At 32.7% G+C, this 16,465-nt stretch overlaps 1 protein-coding gene and 1 long non-coding RNA gene across 4 annotated transcripts in view; one reads left to right on the forward strand and one right to left on the reverse strand.

Moving 5' to 3' along the window:
* Positions 1 to 14,021, forward strand: part of Gld (Glucose dehydrogenase) — a 121,030-nt gene extending 107,009 nt beyond the window's left edge. For all 3 annotated transcript variants that reach the window (XM_076401015.1, XM_076401016.1, XM_076401017.1), the window contains 5 exons: positions 3,987 to 4,250; positions 4,308 to 4,538; positions 6,183 to 6,503; positions 6,563 to 6,750; positions 13,406 to 14,021. In XM_076401015.1, the coding sequence (XP_076257130.1) occupies positions 3,987 to 4,250; positions 4,308 to 4,538; positions 6,183 to 6,503; positions 6,563 to 6,750; positions 13,406 to 13,621 (1,220 nt within the window). In that variant the 3' untranslated portion in view covers positions 13,622 to 14,021. The remainder of the gene's footprint in view (positions 1 to 3,986; positions 4,251 to 4,307; positions 4,539 to 6,182; positions 6,504 to 6,562; positions 6,751 to 13,405) is intronic.
* LOC143194320 (uncharacterized) lies at positions 9,093 to 11,632 on the reverse strand. Its single transcript, XR_013005291.1, has 2 exons — positions 10,977 to 11,632; positions 9,093 to 9,412 (listed from the first exon to the last, which is right to left on the reverse strand). It is a non-coding gene; the product is annotated as an uncharacterized LOC143194320 (long non-coding RNA).
* Positions 14,022 to 16,465: the final 2,444 nt, after the last annotated feature.

Genomic DNA, 16,465 nt, shown 5'->3' on the forward strand with positions numbered 1-16,465 from the left:
TTAAATGATAGCTTTAGAATTTTAATTGGATTAAATATTTTGGTGTATAGTGGCTAGTAATCCCTATTTTTTAATGTTTAGTCTACTGCTCAATCGTTTCAAAGTTTTTATCTCCATATTTTGTAAAACCCATCCTCAGATGTGATATTCACCATAACTATCTTCTTCACTATGACTAAATTCACTGATTACTAAATCCAAAAACTCAATCTGTAGTTCTACAAATACCATTTTTTGAATACTGATTTTGTTATATGTTATTAGGTACTTCATCAAACCAAAAGTTAACGTTCAAATGTTCTTTTCTAAAAAAGTTTTCATCCTAAATTTATAGCAAAAATAAAGATATTTTGCTCATTATAAAAGTAAAAGCGTATTGATATTAGTAAATTAACATGATGTGCTTTCTGATGTTATTAGTTGTTTTAATAACTAAATAATGACTTAATTTTGGCGAATGCGCAGGATTATCATTTTAAAGTTATTTATAATTAATACATGATGTAGCCGGCTTGGTGGAGCAGTGGTAAAAGCGATGGAACGGTCCTCCTACTGTTGCGATAGCCGCGGGCCGAAGACATGGAAATTTATGTTTGTGATTGTTTAAAATTTGTGAATGTTCTAGGCAAGAGTGTAAAATCCGACAAGGAAAATGATCCCAGTCACGCCAGTAACCAGGCTGGGTAAGACCGGATGTCTTCTGGGATGATTTCTAAAGTTGGTCACTCGCCAGTCGGTAGCCTTAATGCTCTTATTGCTGAGCACCGTGGTTCGGAGCCCACGTTAAGCTTTAGGCCTAGTCCATATAAACCCATAGTTGGTAAAAGAGAAGACTTTAAAATATATAAAAAAGAACATGATGTACTGAAATATAAAGTGAAATAAAGCATGATAAATTCATTATGTTATAGTGATAATATATTGTTGACAGGACTTTAGGCAAAGAACAGAGCAGATCACACTCAATATCAAAGAAATGTAGTAGTTAGTTCTAAGATACTACCAACTTGATCTAATGTTGAAGAGAGATTGGTTTATTAGCCAATTATAAATCCTCTCTAGGCTTGTAGGATGCAAATATGGGGTTTTATAAAAACATCAAACTGTCTAGTAATCCAGCGCTGCCAAAACAAACTTCTTCGATTAATTATCAATGCTTACTGTTGCGTAACTAACCAATGAGCTCAAACGAATATATGAAGTTGTTCAAGATTTTGCCTTACATATAGACAATAGAGTTTCTCTACAACGCACCTGAAATCGGGAGATAGAATGGAACCGAACCACATCAAATTGTATAATATATAAGGGTTACTCCTAACTTACTGATACTGATTACATACTGATCTATCTATATCGCTCATTTTTCTTGTGTATTGATGCAAGTGAATCCGTTAGAAAGCTGATATTTCTTCTTATTTCTTCTAAACTTCTTTAACAATTTTCTTTGATCTCACAAAATATTTTGATAAAATTTTAGTTGCATACTTTTCAAAATAACAACCAATCTGACAATTATTATATTTATTAAATAAGAAAAATTTTTCATTAACCCAATAATATAATTTTAAATGAGAATATGCTGAAACTTTGATTCTTTAATATATAAAAAAAATCTATGTGTTGTTCATTCAACTTTAATGAAAATTTTTCCATTTTTACCATTAGTTGGGAAATATGCTGCCTCTATCGTAAAATGGAAATTCCATTCTACTGTCGGGGATGCTCCAGATTTTAAAATACTGGCATTTGCTGACATAAAATATAACTGAACATTTTAGTTCAATTAGATGCTGTACATAATTTTGGTAATAGATAAAACAACAAGATATAGCATCACTGAATAATGAAATAAAATAGATTGGCAAAAATAAAATAAACATCCTAGGAATTGTGAATAACATTTGGATGACATAATATAATACGAATAGGAAGGTAATAGAAAGATATGGAATAATGCTTGCTTGCAATATTACCACATAAACACTTAATTCTTATGAACTTCCGTGCAAATTCAAGCAGACTGTGTTAATTTACAACAACTTTAGTCCGCCTTTGGTGAACTTACATGTTGAACTGTGACATATGTGCCGAGAATCTACGATCTAGAGGTGTTTTTCAAAGCTTGAATGTCTTTTACTATAGCTAGTGATCTTTGAGCATCTTCAATTCATCTTTTATGACCTTATAACATCATCTGCTATAATTTTTAACTCCACTATATTATACCAAACGATTTTCGGAGTAACTACGAAACGATTACCAATGCAACGTCAAGCTATGTACTTTTCTTGTTAATTAATTTGATTCCAGTTAATAGAATGATTTTAATAGCCTTATGATCTACCCGAAATAGTACCGACTCTACGAGTTATACTATGAGAAAAGGTTTAGAACACAAACACTATTAAGATTCTTTAAAAATGGTTTATTCAAAGAAAGAAGATACTTGTTGAACGGCAATAGAAAACGATGCAAATATACCAGTTCTATATCATTTTTGTATCTTTACTAGCGTTGGAAACTATCGACTGAAAATAGTCGAAACAATCGATAGTCGCAAAACAGTCGAAACAGTCGATAGTCAAAAAACTAGCGACTCGAAATAGTAATTACTACTTTCAGTCAAATGCACGGTGCGACTGTTTTTTTTTCAATTCATGATGTCAGTACGAACCCTTTCCTGTGTAAATTGTGAGAAAATAAAGGACTGAGATAATTGCTTGGAACAGTTAATTTTTATTATGTGCTTATATTTCCCAACAGCAGTATAAGCGAGACGGAAATGTCCATATTCCTTCACGTACTAACTTTAAAAAATAAAAGGAAAAATATGCTTACTGAATACTATTAACATGCAATTAATAACTTCATTTTAAACGAAGCAGAATTACTTTTATATTTGAATGTTCTGTGGATCTGTAAAATGGAATGGAATATTTCTATGGAATGGAATGAAATTGCTATTTTTAAATAATATACTATAATTAATATAGACAATACAATAGAACTTAAACAAAACCTAAAAGTTCAAAATGTACAATAACCATAAATACCAAATAAAAATTAAACATATACCTAATCATAGAAAAAAAAACTAATCCATGACATAATTAAAAATGATACATAATAAATATTAAAGCTTTTTTAAATAAAGTAAATGCTTTACTAATATATTAAACGGAAATATTTTTTAACGAAAATCGAGAGAGTAATCCAAATATCACCTATTATTGCCATAAAAACATTTAAAAGTATTTTACTATTTATCATTCAACATTTTAATCTTTTTACTCTATTACATTAATAACCTTGAAAAATATCGGTCCAATTACATATAAAAGTCACTACAACAGTCGACATATTACATATAAATCTATGTAAGAATAAATTGGGTATATTTTTGTCAAGGTCGAGGCTAGGATGGCAGAGCAAGAACGTTGAAAATTAGTAGAATGAAATTATTAGACCCAAAAATAGTAACTAAGTACACGACTGAAATAGTCGATAACAATTAGTAACAAAATCAGTCGACTGAAACAGTAGCTGGTAAAAAGTAATAAAATCAGTCCAAATTAAAATAGCAACTGAAACAGTCGATAGTAAAAAGCAGTAAATAACGGAACAGTCGATAGTGGTTTTCAGTCGATAGTTCCCAATGCTAATTTTTATTATAGATTTAATCGATTGTGTTACGACATAGAGATATTTAAATTTAAAATGTAGGATTAGACGATGGTTTTTAACGAAATGTGTATTTCTTTAAATAGAGAAAAAAAACAGATACTTTACGGACTATTATCGATAAGTGAAACCCAATTGGATTCCTGAACCGGCGATTATGCCGTAATAAGGAAAATATTTTTCCCGTACCGGGCAATAAAAACCTAAAAGCTCTCCATATATCGACGGCGTAACGCACTGATACCCATTCCATAAAATAAACGTTTCATACCAGAAATAATTGAGTTTTATCTTGGTTTCAGGTCAGCCCATTAGGGATCTGAACGGCATCTATCACACCGGCTTCCAAATCGCCCAGACCACTAATCGAAACGGTTCGAGGCTAAGCACGGCCAGAGCTTTTATCAGACCGTTCAAGAACCGCCGCAACCTGGACATTATGATGAATTCCACCGTGACCAAAGTGCTGATCAACACCACCACGAAACAGGCCTACGGGGTGGAAGTATTAAATCACGGCACCAAACAGGTGGTGTACGCCACAAAAGAAGTGATTGTCTCCGGTGGTACGACTTAGAGGGGTGGTTGAGACAGCGGGTTGTTTACGAGTGGTTTATTTTTAGGGGCTGTCAACTCGCCCCAGATTCTTTTGTTGTCCGGTGTCGGACCGAAACAAGAACTGCAACAGGCGAAGGTACCGGTGGTGCACGAACTACCTGGTGTCGGGAAGAATTTACAGAATCACGTCGCGCATTTTGTCAATTTCAATATAAACGACACGAATACGGCAGCGCTAAACTGGGCTACTGCCATGGAGTATCTGCTGTTCAGAGATGGACTCATGAGTGGCACAGGTACAATATTTAAAATCTACACTGTCTTTCTTTCTTTTTGACCATCTCACTCTTTTTTATGAAAATATGTAAAAATTACACGAATATTAAACTCTGTTTAGGTCTATAAATTAGGTTTAAAGGATTTTTTTTAATTTGACGTTTTATCGTGTAAAATTGTATTATAAATCGTATATTCATAAAAATGATTTTCTATCGATAGTCAATTTTTCTTTCCATCTCTCAGATCATTTACGGAATCAATCTCGAAAGAACAATGTAACTTTTGTGTAGAAATGTTTTTTGTAAAGAAAAGAAATGTAAATTTATTTAAAAAATATCGAAATCGATCGATCTCAAGCCACAAAAATGTAGATAATGCTACAAAAGTCGATACCAAGCAACGCAAAATTCACTTGAGGTCCCAAAGGGACATAAAAACAAAAGTTCAATAGTACCCTTTCAAAAACCTAGGTTTTAAAATCGAAATTTTACTTTGCACCTAAATGAATTATCGTATATCGATATATCGATATTCTTTGGCATCCCTATTTTTGAGGCCGTCCACGAATTAATCCATTTTTTCATATCTTCGAGGATAAGTGAATCAGTGCTCAGAGAGCAACTTATAAGTCGAAACCAGTATTTCCATATTGAAATCGATGAACTATGGTTGCCCTAAGCTTCACACAGCATTCGCTGATCTTATTTATCGCAACCCATTTTAATGTCCTTCACAACTTACGGACGAACATTTTCGTTCTTGAAGAGGATTTTGTGTTTGTTATTTGTTGTTGCTAGTACTTTTTTGCAACAATAGATCATTTACCTTGTTCAATTAACGATTGAAGGCATCTGCACTTATAGTGTTACTCGATATTAGCAGCTCGCTCACACTATATATAAATAGCCATGATTAAATATCTAGATTATATCAATGATTGAATTGTTTGGCATCTGTTTTGTCGCTTGTAAACATCTGGAAATAGTTAATTCAACAACTGCTAAGCTATTCAAGAATTTCAAGAATTCAGAATTTGAACTAAATTTTCGTCTGATTTGTCTTACAATTTATTGTTTTCGATTTTTTTGGTCCTCCAACACCGTCAACCTCGATTATTACATAGCGTTATTGGACCGTTTGACCGAAATCGCCGATAAAAAGAAAGTGCTCCTTCGCCAAAACAATGCACCGTGTCACAAGTCAGTGAAAACGATAGCAAAAATCCATTAATTGGGCTTGGAATTGCTTCCTCATCCACCGTATTCTCCTGATCTGTCCCACTGCGACTATTTCGTGTTCTCAGATCTCAAAGAATACTCACTGGGAAGAAATTTTCGTCGAATCAAGAGATGATCGCCGAAACTGAAACCTATTTTGAAGCAAAAGACAAATCGTACTACAAAAATGGAATCGAAAAGTTGGAGGGTCGCTATAATCAGTGTATTACCCTTGAAGAGAATTATGTTGAGTAAAAAAAACTAATTTTGTCAAAAAAATGTGCTTTACTATGGTAAGCCGGGGACTGTTCAATTGACCTGTTATTTCTTCTTCCTAAATTTCTTTCTTGGATCTTCTTCTCGACTAATACTTAACTAAAGCATAAAAACGTACTATTTTTTAAAAAATCGTAATCAATATCTACCTTTTAAACTACTTGCCAGGTATTTCTGAAGTAACCGGCTTCATCAACACGAAATACAACGATCCCAACCTGGACTTCCCCGACATCCAGTTCTTTTTCGGCGGATTCCTGGCAAACTGCGCCAGGACGGGCATGGTGGGCGAACGAGTCGACAACGGCACCCGACAAATTCAAATAATCCCGACGGTTTTGCATCCGAAATCCCGAGGTGAGATAAAACTACGCGACAGTAATCCTTCCAGTCACCCGCTGATATACGCCAATTACTTCTCGCACCCCGACGACATAAAAGTAATGGTCGAGGGGATTAGATTCGCGTTAAGATTGGCCGAAACGAAAGGTGAGTTCGGATTAACGTTAAAACGACGATGTTGTATATTTTTTCGTTATTGTTCGCAGCCCTCCGACGATACGGATTCCAGCTGGATAAAACGCCGGTCAAAGGTTGTGAAAGTATCACCTTTGGTTCGGACAGTTATTGGGAGTGTGCCATGAAACAACAGACTGGTCCGGAGAATCATCAGGCCGGTACTTGCAAAATGGGACCCAAGGAAGATCCTTTGGCGGTGGTTGATCATGAATTAAGGGTAACTAAAGACTATAGTTTAGCTATATTTGCTATAACAATTGATGAAAAATAGTTCCATCTATAGATTTACATTGGGGCTTATTAATTAACTTTTTTTTAAATTATTATTATAGCAATCTATAAAGTATTTAATTTACAATAAACACTTTAGGCTGTTTATCAACATCTATGCCACTATTTTTAATGTACACTGAGTTTCACTTCGAACTTCACTGAACTAGATCAAATAGTTTTACTCTCTTTAATTTTCTGATTAACATATCTAGGAGGTTCTCCAAACCACAACAATGATGTGCTGATGGAGCCTCTGATCATGTCTTTGGTAATGTTTTCAGGCCAGTTTCTACCTTTAGGTCCTTATGCAAATTGTCATTATGAATGTGCCATGAAGCATTAACAATACCTCACAGAACTTTGCCTTGGAATCTTTTTTTTTACAACCCCAGAATTGAATACCATTACTGGTAACTATACTGGTTTCAAGATTTGTTGGTAAAGCAAAACCTTGTTATATACTAACAAGACAATATCTACCCAAAGACCAGTACATTTTTTACCTCAGGTTGAGTTCTTTATATTTTTCTTAACATGAACCTTCCATTTGAGTTTAACATCAAGGTTCAAGCCAATATGGAACTACTTGTTGATTTATATATATACTGGCTTATGCTTAATTGTTCTGTTGGTGAACTCTATATGCATTAATTTATTTTGATTAATTCTTATGCGACATTTTCTGTCCAACATTGTATTTCGGCAATAGATGTTTGTAATTTCTCGATAGATCTACAAATGCACCACTAACATTTTCTTTGAAAGAAGTCCCTAATGTACAAGGACTGGTTCCAATATATTTCCCTGTGGCACATCTGCTTGTATTTTCCTCAAGTTGGAATAGGCCTCTTCTTGTTTCACTTTGAAGTATCTATCAGTTATATAGAATATTAGTCAGGAAAAAGCATCTTAATCTTATGCTTGAAAACCTAATGCCTAGTTAGTTAATCTAGAAATGAATTTTTAGGGTAAACTGATGTGGCTCGGTGAATGGAGGTAAATCGAAATGAAACAGTGGTGTTTACATGATGTGACCATTATTTATTGACAATATAAAAGCAATATAAAAAATACAAATAATGAAACGGATGGCAGCGGAGTTACCTGAAGACGAGGCTTGGGCAGTCGATGGTGGCACGTCTTAACCGAACGAGGGTTGAGCACTGAATCACCGAAAATACCCTTCAGTAATATCCCAGATAAACGTCTCGGGGTTGCCGCCAGCTATTCGGTGTCGGGTTCCAATTGGCACCCCGCCCGTGTTCAACATCTGGGATTATATTTCTGGGTATTTTGTAGACCGTTATTCCACGATGTAAAATTCGACATGCTCAAGGTCGCTACAATACTCCCCTGCCAGAATTTTACATAAAATTACTTCAACAAAAATACAAAAATGTTTGCAAAAAATATCAAATACAAAAAAAAACATATACCAAACAACATGTGCTGTGTAAACTGGGCTTTGAAAAAATATGATAGTTCGAAACGGTTGTGATCTGGTACGGCTGTTGATATCTTCCGGTCCTACAGATACCGTTGCATCATCGTCGCTTTGGCACTTGAATGTGGTCCATAGACGACGTTGAAAACAAGCTATTCTTCAGAGAGGGCTCCCGTAATCGACGCTGTGGGAGGATCGACTGTTCGACGACGTGGTAGCTTATTTTCTTCGATGACGAGACGTTAGCAATTCTGGTACTTCGGCGAAGACATAACGAGTCTACGGTGACTGCAATCGGTACCTAGCTTCTGGAGCTGCTCTGTGACTAATCCGTAGTCACATACGTTAGGTTAATTCAGACAAAACAAATAACGACGGTATCCGACCGAAGCTGCCCAAAGCCTTTTAAATCAAAATATCTGCCATTATGACGGAGACGGCGAGCGAAGGAAGACATTATGATTTAAACATAGCGCCGAAAGAAATGTTTAGCCGAGACGCTGATGATTAAGCAGTGATGAAAAATATTCAAAAGATTGTGAAATAAAAATTTTGACAAAAAAAAATTTAAAACATTAATTGGAAATAATGACATTAATCGGAATAAAATGAAAATGAATCTTGAAGGTAAAATTGAAAAGGAATCGAATTAAAAATATTTAAAATTTTGAAACAAAAAAAATATAACGGCCACGTAAAATACATACCAAACACCATGTTCCACGTACCCTCCATTCACGAGTCCAAACCCAATTTTCCGAAAGATCACGTCGGGGTCACCACTTTAGGGTAAAAATGATGTGGCTCGGTGAATGGAGGTAAAACGAAATGAAACCGTGGTGTTTACATGATGTGACCGTTATTTATTGACAATATAAAAGCAATATAAAAAATACAAATAATGAAACGGATGGCAGCGGAGTTACCTGAAGACGAGGCTTGGGCAGTCGATGGTGGCACGTCTTAACCGAACGAGGGTTGAGCACTGAATCACCGAAAATACCCTTCAGTAATATCCCAGATAAACGTCTCGGGGTTGCCGCCAGCTATTCGGTGTCGGGTTCCAATTGGCACCCCGCCCGTGTTCAACATCTGGGATTATATTTCTGGGTATTTTGTAGACCGTTATTCCACGATGTAAAATTCGACATGCTCAAGGTCGCTACAAATTTAATATACAAGCAGTCATACTCTTCATTCAAATAATAAAGAATCAATAAAAACATTGTTAATCATCTTCTTCGTGAACTGAGTATTTCTGCAATAAATTCATGTATTCTAGGCACATTAAGTTTGAGCAAATGAAATGGAAATTTAAGAAGAAAAGATTGAAAACGATTTTTTTTATTAATAAATAATATCGCGGCAATATTACTTAAAATTACAATCTGAACAATAATTGTTCAATTTTTGAATATTAAGCACTATCAAATTAAAAAAAAAAACATTTGCTTAAAGGTACAGCAACTCGTTTACAATAATATTAACATGTACACTAAAATTGTGCTCTACTTTAACATCACACTACACCATCTTAAAATGTCTAATTTTCTTGGACTACCTCAAAATTTCCATGGTGAAAAAGTCTTTGTTCACGACTCTCATGGATTAATGATGTTCTTTTCGAAATCTCTACAGAAACCACTATTTCTAAAGCACTCTATACTTGATTCTCAAACCGCAAAAGTTATATGGAGTTTACCACTCTTAATACAACCCCATATCTGGATGCCATATGACATTGACAGAGCAGAATTTAGCCAGTACATTCTCCTAAATTAAATATGCAGTTCTACCTTTTTCTTCTTTATATGAGCCTTCCAGCTAAGACTCACGTATAGAGTCATTCCTAAATATTTTGTGGTATTAGCATATGGCGCTTTAATATTATTTAATCTGATATGGATGTGTGGATTTCTCTTATATGTAAAATTGACAGATTTACAGATTTAGTCTCATTCAAAGTGATTATCAGTTGCTTGGACAATTGCTAATTTTGTTTATTGAATCTGTTGAAATATATTATCTTCAACAGCAATACACTTTTCTTCCACAATTCTTATAATGATCCCTTCAATGTAGTTGCTCCCCAGAATACCTACAAGATACTACGGCAACTCTTACCTCTTCATTTAATAAAAATCAGCGGAAACGAAACCCGGCAAATAAGCTGATTGTTGACACAATTTCGATGACAGTTTCTTGATTTATGTGAGTTCGTGCGTTATCTTGAAATAATTGAACTATACTTTTAATTTTTTCTGGAAACCGGTTCTTTTTAATACTTTTTAAAATTATTTTAATGGAGACCTTTTACTTGCAATAATAATCAAAGTTTGCTATTTTACCGGACTGGCGATCCAAAAAATTGGCGCTAATGTTTGGTGTATTTATTATCTTTGTATTATCTTTCGGAACGTTTATATAAAAATCCACCAAATTTTGGTACCTTCAATTTTTAAGAGTAATAAACTTATTAATGTTTGTTTAATTCGATATTATTGACTATTTATGATGTTTTAAAAAGGAACTGCTATTTTTAACAAAAAAATTAAACCGACTTCAAAAAATAAATAAGAAACTCACTAAAAATTAAAAAATAATCAAACTTACATTTGTAAAACAAACGAACATTTGAAAATGAAATAAAAATTAACAAAACTTATTCTATCTACTATACGTATTCTATATTCTACCATAAACACACAATTTAGCTTAATACCTACCTAAACCTATATATCTATTTACAATTTTATTTTAACTACTACCGAGTGACTACTTTGAAGTCGGTGCCGAACCCAAACAATTATATTAATTTAGATTTGTTTTGTTGGTAATTTAACTTTTTGTATGTCACAAAATTATATCATTATTTTTGTATGGTTTGGGCTCGGGCTGAAACATATTTCATTAAGAGTTTGTTATGTATGTTTCAGTTTTCTAATTAATTTCGTCTCGATCTAAATGTGCTACTAAATGATCGGCACTCACTATTTCTGAAAACTAGTGAAATATTCCTCTTAAAATAAAATAATATTGATAATCATTACTAATTGTAATGAACTAATTGATAAGTGATGATGTAATATCATGATTTCCCATAAATAATTCTTACGTTATTAATGCTTTTGTTGTTTGTGCATTTATTGTTTGTGCTAATATAATTAAGGTTAAACACAAACATAAAAACAACTGCATCATTTTTGTTTTGTTATTGGTAAACTAATAAGTTAGTTTATCAGTAAGCAAACAACTTTTTTTTGTATTTTATTTAGATAACTAAATAGAACTTGAACTTGATCATACAATTAAAATCTAAAATCTAAGAGTGAGCTTTGTCCTTTAAGTCATGTAAATTGTACTATTTACTCTATGATCTCCATAGTAGCAAAAACAAACAAATACTAACAAAACTATTGACTTCCTGGCCTTTGGAACAAATCAATAAATATACATGAAAAGTACTATTGATAATTTTTGTTTGTAAATGTGATATGAACACACTTGTTATCATTCAGCCTAATTCACCATCTGTTGGTATTATTACATCATATTTTACATATAATTATATGATATAACATTGATTCTAAAATGTTCCAGAACCTTCTTGATCTTATTTTAGTTTGAGAAAATGTATCCGATATGTATAAAATATAAATAGTCCTTATCAAAAAATTATGCTTTTTGGGACAAGCCTACGATTCTTTGTGCTTGGGATGGAAATTCAATTTTCAAAGCCAGTCACAAGAGCTATTTTTTGCTCCTTTTGGGTACTTTGCATCGAATATAAAATTCTAGAAGCTGTCTGAATATTCTTTGAGAATCTAAGCTGGATTTTCGTTTGAACTGTGTTAGCTCTCCTGGTCATTCTTTCAAATTGTCGAGACTAAAATCATAAGTTTTCAAAATTGTTTGATGAGTTTCGGCAGCAGACTTATTTAAATAAAACTAGAAAAAATAATAAAAGATCTAAAATGCAGTTTCAACCAATCGATAACACTGATCAAAATACATACATGTTTCATAAATTCTGTACATGTTTTATAAATTCTAAATATCAAGTTTTTTGTTTATCCCAAGCAGACAATAAAAGCGGGAAAACATTAATATATCGAGAATCCATATTTTAAACAATATCTTCACTTTCTATATTCAAACGATATTTATATCGATATATGTAACTTTATAAAATATCGATTTTTTTAGTTCAATTATACTGCAGAGTAAATACAAAACATCAGTGGAGGAAATAAAATATCTACATAGCGTAGTAATAAATATATATAATAAATAAAAATACCAACGACCCTAATCCAAAGCTTTTTTTCACCGAATTAAAATCACAACTGAGAAAAAAATGTTATCCACTAGCAGAATACATAACAAGTAGAAAGGTTTAACAATTGAGCTTAAATATACATATTCGATACAACTTAAATATACCACTGTAAGAAATTTTTTTATATCTTTATTAGATACGCTTAGTACAATCTTAATTATAAATTAATTTATTACTAAATTTCATTTGTACTTGTATTAATTCACAAGCAAGACGAGTGCGAGAAAATACATCAATATGTATTCCTCAATTATAAAACTATAATAACTTATAGCTATAGTTTACACTAAAGGTAATACACCTTCGTGTTTTCAAGTTCGTATGGTTTGGTTCGCTTCAATCTCCTGATATCCTGCGCGCTGTCCAGCAGTTGTATTGCTTCCAACGTTAGTATGATTTAGTAATCTTCTTTCGTGTTTCAAGGCGAAATCTTGAATAACTTTGCAAATCCATTTGATTTCCAGGTTATCGTGCAGTTCTTCGTTGGTAACGTAGCGATAGGCATTGGTAATCAATCGAAGAACCTTGTTATGATATTGTTGGATGACTAGTTGATTTGAATTTTAACTGCAACCCCATATTTGCACCCCATAAGTCCAAATTGGCTTTACGATTGTCTTATAAATCAACCTCTTTAATTTTAGATCAAGTTGAGAGTATCTAACTAACCGACCAACCAGTATAGTTGTTTTATTTTGCTTCTAATATGTTTTGCTTTTTGTCTAACATGATGTTACTGTAAGAAATGATTCACATTAATACAAGTAGTTATAACTTTTTTAGTTCCGTTAAACTCATAATTTCATAATTTTACAGGTTCATGGTATAGACCGGTTACGAGTAATCGATGCCAGTATAATGCCCAAAGTCCCAACAGGAAACACAAATGCTCCGGCTATAATGATCGGTGAAAAGGGCGCCGACTTAATCAAAGCCAGATGGTTAACACCAGCAGCAGGTTATTTCTTCGCCAGCCGGCCACCAGGTCAAAGAATCAGCAGAGAATGGGGCGCGTTCGGTTGGCGAAGATAGTCGGAACAAATCACCTAGATTAAATATCCAAACCCATCACTTCCTCAACCGTACCAATATAAATAAATGCAAATAAAAATAGTATCAATGGTGTCCTACATAGAAGTTAGTTAATAATGGTATTTATTCCCCACTGAAATCACAACTAGCACAGTACAAGTTAAATACATTCTTAGGATTAAAATTAATATAAGGGTAAATTTGACTTATGAGCTGGAAAGCCAGTGTCCATGTATGATAAATTTTAAATTGCAAAATTGTATATTAATATAGCACGTTATAATCAAGTTTAGTTTCTGTTTAGAGAATGTTGTAAATATTTTATTTATAAAGTGTTCAGAAACAATACATTTGTAACCATTTTTAATAAAATAACTATCACTACATAGTATAAAACAAAGTCGCCTTTTCTGTCCCTGTATCCCTATGTGCGCTTAAATCTTTAAAACTACGCAACGGATTTTGATGCGGTTTTTTTCAATAGATAGAGTGATTCAAGAGGAAGGTTTATATGTATAATACATGCATAATATACTAAGGCAACATTGCTAATTTTAGAGGTTTCTAACGTGATGTCGTAAATTAACCTATTTTTTTAGGCTTATTTAACAATTAGCAAAAACGCTGCCTAACCCTAAGAGTTAGATCAAATTAATGTACTACAGTATTGTACACCATAAAAAGGTCTACAAAAAAGTCCGCGATGGTATATGTTTAACTTTTAGGGATAACCCACATTAACCATTTTTATTGTTTACTTTTTACGTGAGAAAATGGCTTATTTACGAAGCTATTTTAAGCAATACGGCATTAATCCTTATCGAATTAAGTACCTTAAATACAGTGTGCAATTAATATAGATCAATATGGTTCCTTACAGCATGTAAATTAAACAAATATTTTCGGAGATATTACAAAATTAAAATTTGCGTTTAAAAATATGTAATGTAATAAAAATTGTATGAATTTAGATATTCCAAAGATAGCAGGAAATTTTCATAGTAAGTATAGGAGAAGAGGAATTGTTTTACTCCAAATTTAACGCGTGCAGGCCAAGGGCAGTAATGAATGAACCAAAAATACTGGATCGATTTTAATCATGTTTTCATTGAGTAACATAGGCATATATATTTTATGCCCGTGCAAAGTCGGAGCGGGCCGCTATATTTTTATATACAACGTTCATATTTTTTCTGTAGTGTATTTAATTTAGTATCAGCATTGCACCCGTGCGAAGCCGGGGCGGGTCGCTAGTTAAATTATAAAGTGTGTTAGACATTTTCAGCACAAATCTTTCAGCAGTTCATCAACAAGAAGTTAATTAATAGACTAGATGACTATTATTATTATATATATATATATATATATATATATATATATATATATATATATATATACATAACGTGGGCTCCAAACTACGGTCCTCGGCATTAAGCCTAACGAGTAGCGAGTGATCAACTTAGAAATCATCCCAAGGCATCCAGTCTTACCGAGCCTGGTGTGGACTGGCGTGACTGGGATCATCTCCCTTGTCGGATTTTACACTCTTGCCTAGGACAATCCCAAATATTTAACAATCGCAAACATAAATTTATGAACATGCAGGATTCGAACCCGCGACTATCGCAAGGTACTGTGTACTCTGTCAACCAAGCCATCATGACTATTTAAAAACAAACCTACTTTATAACAATTCTACGTATTTACTTTACCTGCATTAAAAGTTATTTTAGGTAAAGTAAATACAACTTTATTTTCAGCAACAACAAAAATAACTTATATTCCAAGTATGGGCTTCATATTGTAATTACCACTAAAAAACCCAAGCAAATTGTGTATCTTCCTACCAAAGCAGAACAATATTGAATTGTGGTTAAATCAGGATACATTAAAAATCATCGTGGTAGATTGACTATACTGCGCTGGCGCGCGCGTCCCCAGTGTTAGAAATATTTGAATATTAGCTGTCTCTTATCTATAACCAAACTTCTGATATCGGCATATTGTTAGTCTTCGAGGCGTAAAATATATTCTATATTTGTTATTAAAACAAAGGGTAATGTTCATAAGTTTATTAAGCTATACATATATATGTATATATAGTAAAAATTACTTAAAAAACACTAATAACATGACATTAATTTACGAAACATTTAGAGGAGGTAAGAAGAAAAATACAGAATAACATTAAATATTTATAAAATATCCATTTATATATTTTATAAAATTTAATATTAATTTTAAATTATAAATTAGAGGATATAAAACAATGAACCTTAACTATGCCATAAACTATTAACTAAATTACCACATATTTAAATATACAATACTACAAATGTATTATATATTAAAAAAATTCATATTATACAAATAAAATTAACAACTTTGTAGACACAGTCCTTTATACTTCTCACACTAATTACTAATTAATTACAATACAATAAAAGTTGCGGTAGAAAATTTCCAAATAAATTCAATTTAATTAATTTATCCTATTTGTATCAACTTAAACCAAACCTACCTTTGACTCTCCATATTTGTAATCCTGTTATAACGCTGACGTGTTAAACTAAAAGGCCTTCTTTTTAAGTAAAAAGGAACATCACAATATAACTTTAAAAATGCCATATTAAGCGCTTTAACAGTTAAACAACTAAATGCCCAACGTTTAATCAAAGCAATACGGTACATCGCCATTTATTTTAACTAACGCTTGGCTTGCAATACCATGTAGTGTTGCCAAATCTAAGGGCAAGACTACATATTGTATTATATACTAAAGAACCGTGTCTAATCTATTTTTTTAAACAAAATATAAAAATTAATGTAAAAAAGTCTTGTTAA

Source organism: Rhynchophorus ferrugineus, unplaced genomic scaffold (genome assembly GCF_030347505.1).
Source record: "Rhynchophorus ferrugineus isolate W39M unplaced genomic scaffold, kcgeb_rfMv2 rfM3, whole genome shotgun sequence".
Classification (NCBI taxonomy): domain Eukaryota; kingdom Metazoa; phylum Arthropoda; class Insecta; order Coleoptera; family Curculionidae; genus Rhynchophorus; species Rhynchophorus ferrugineus.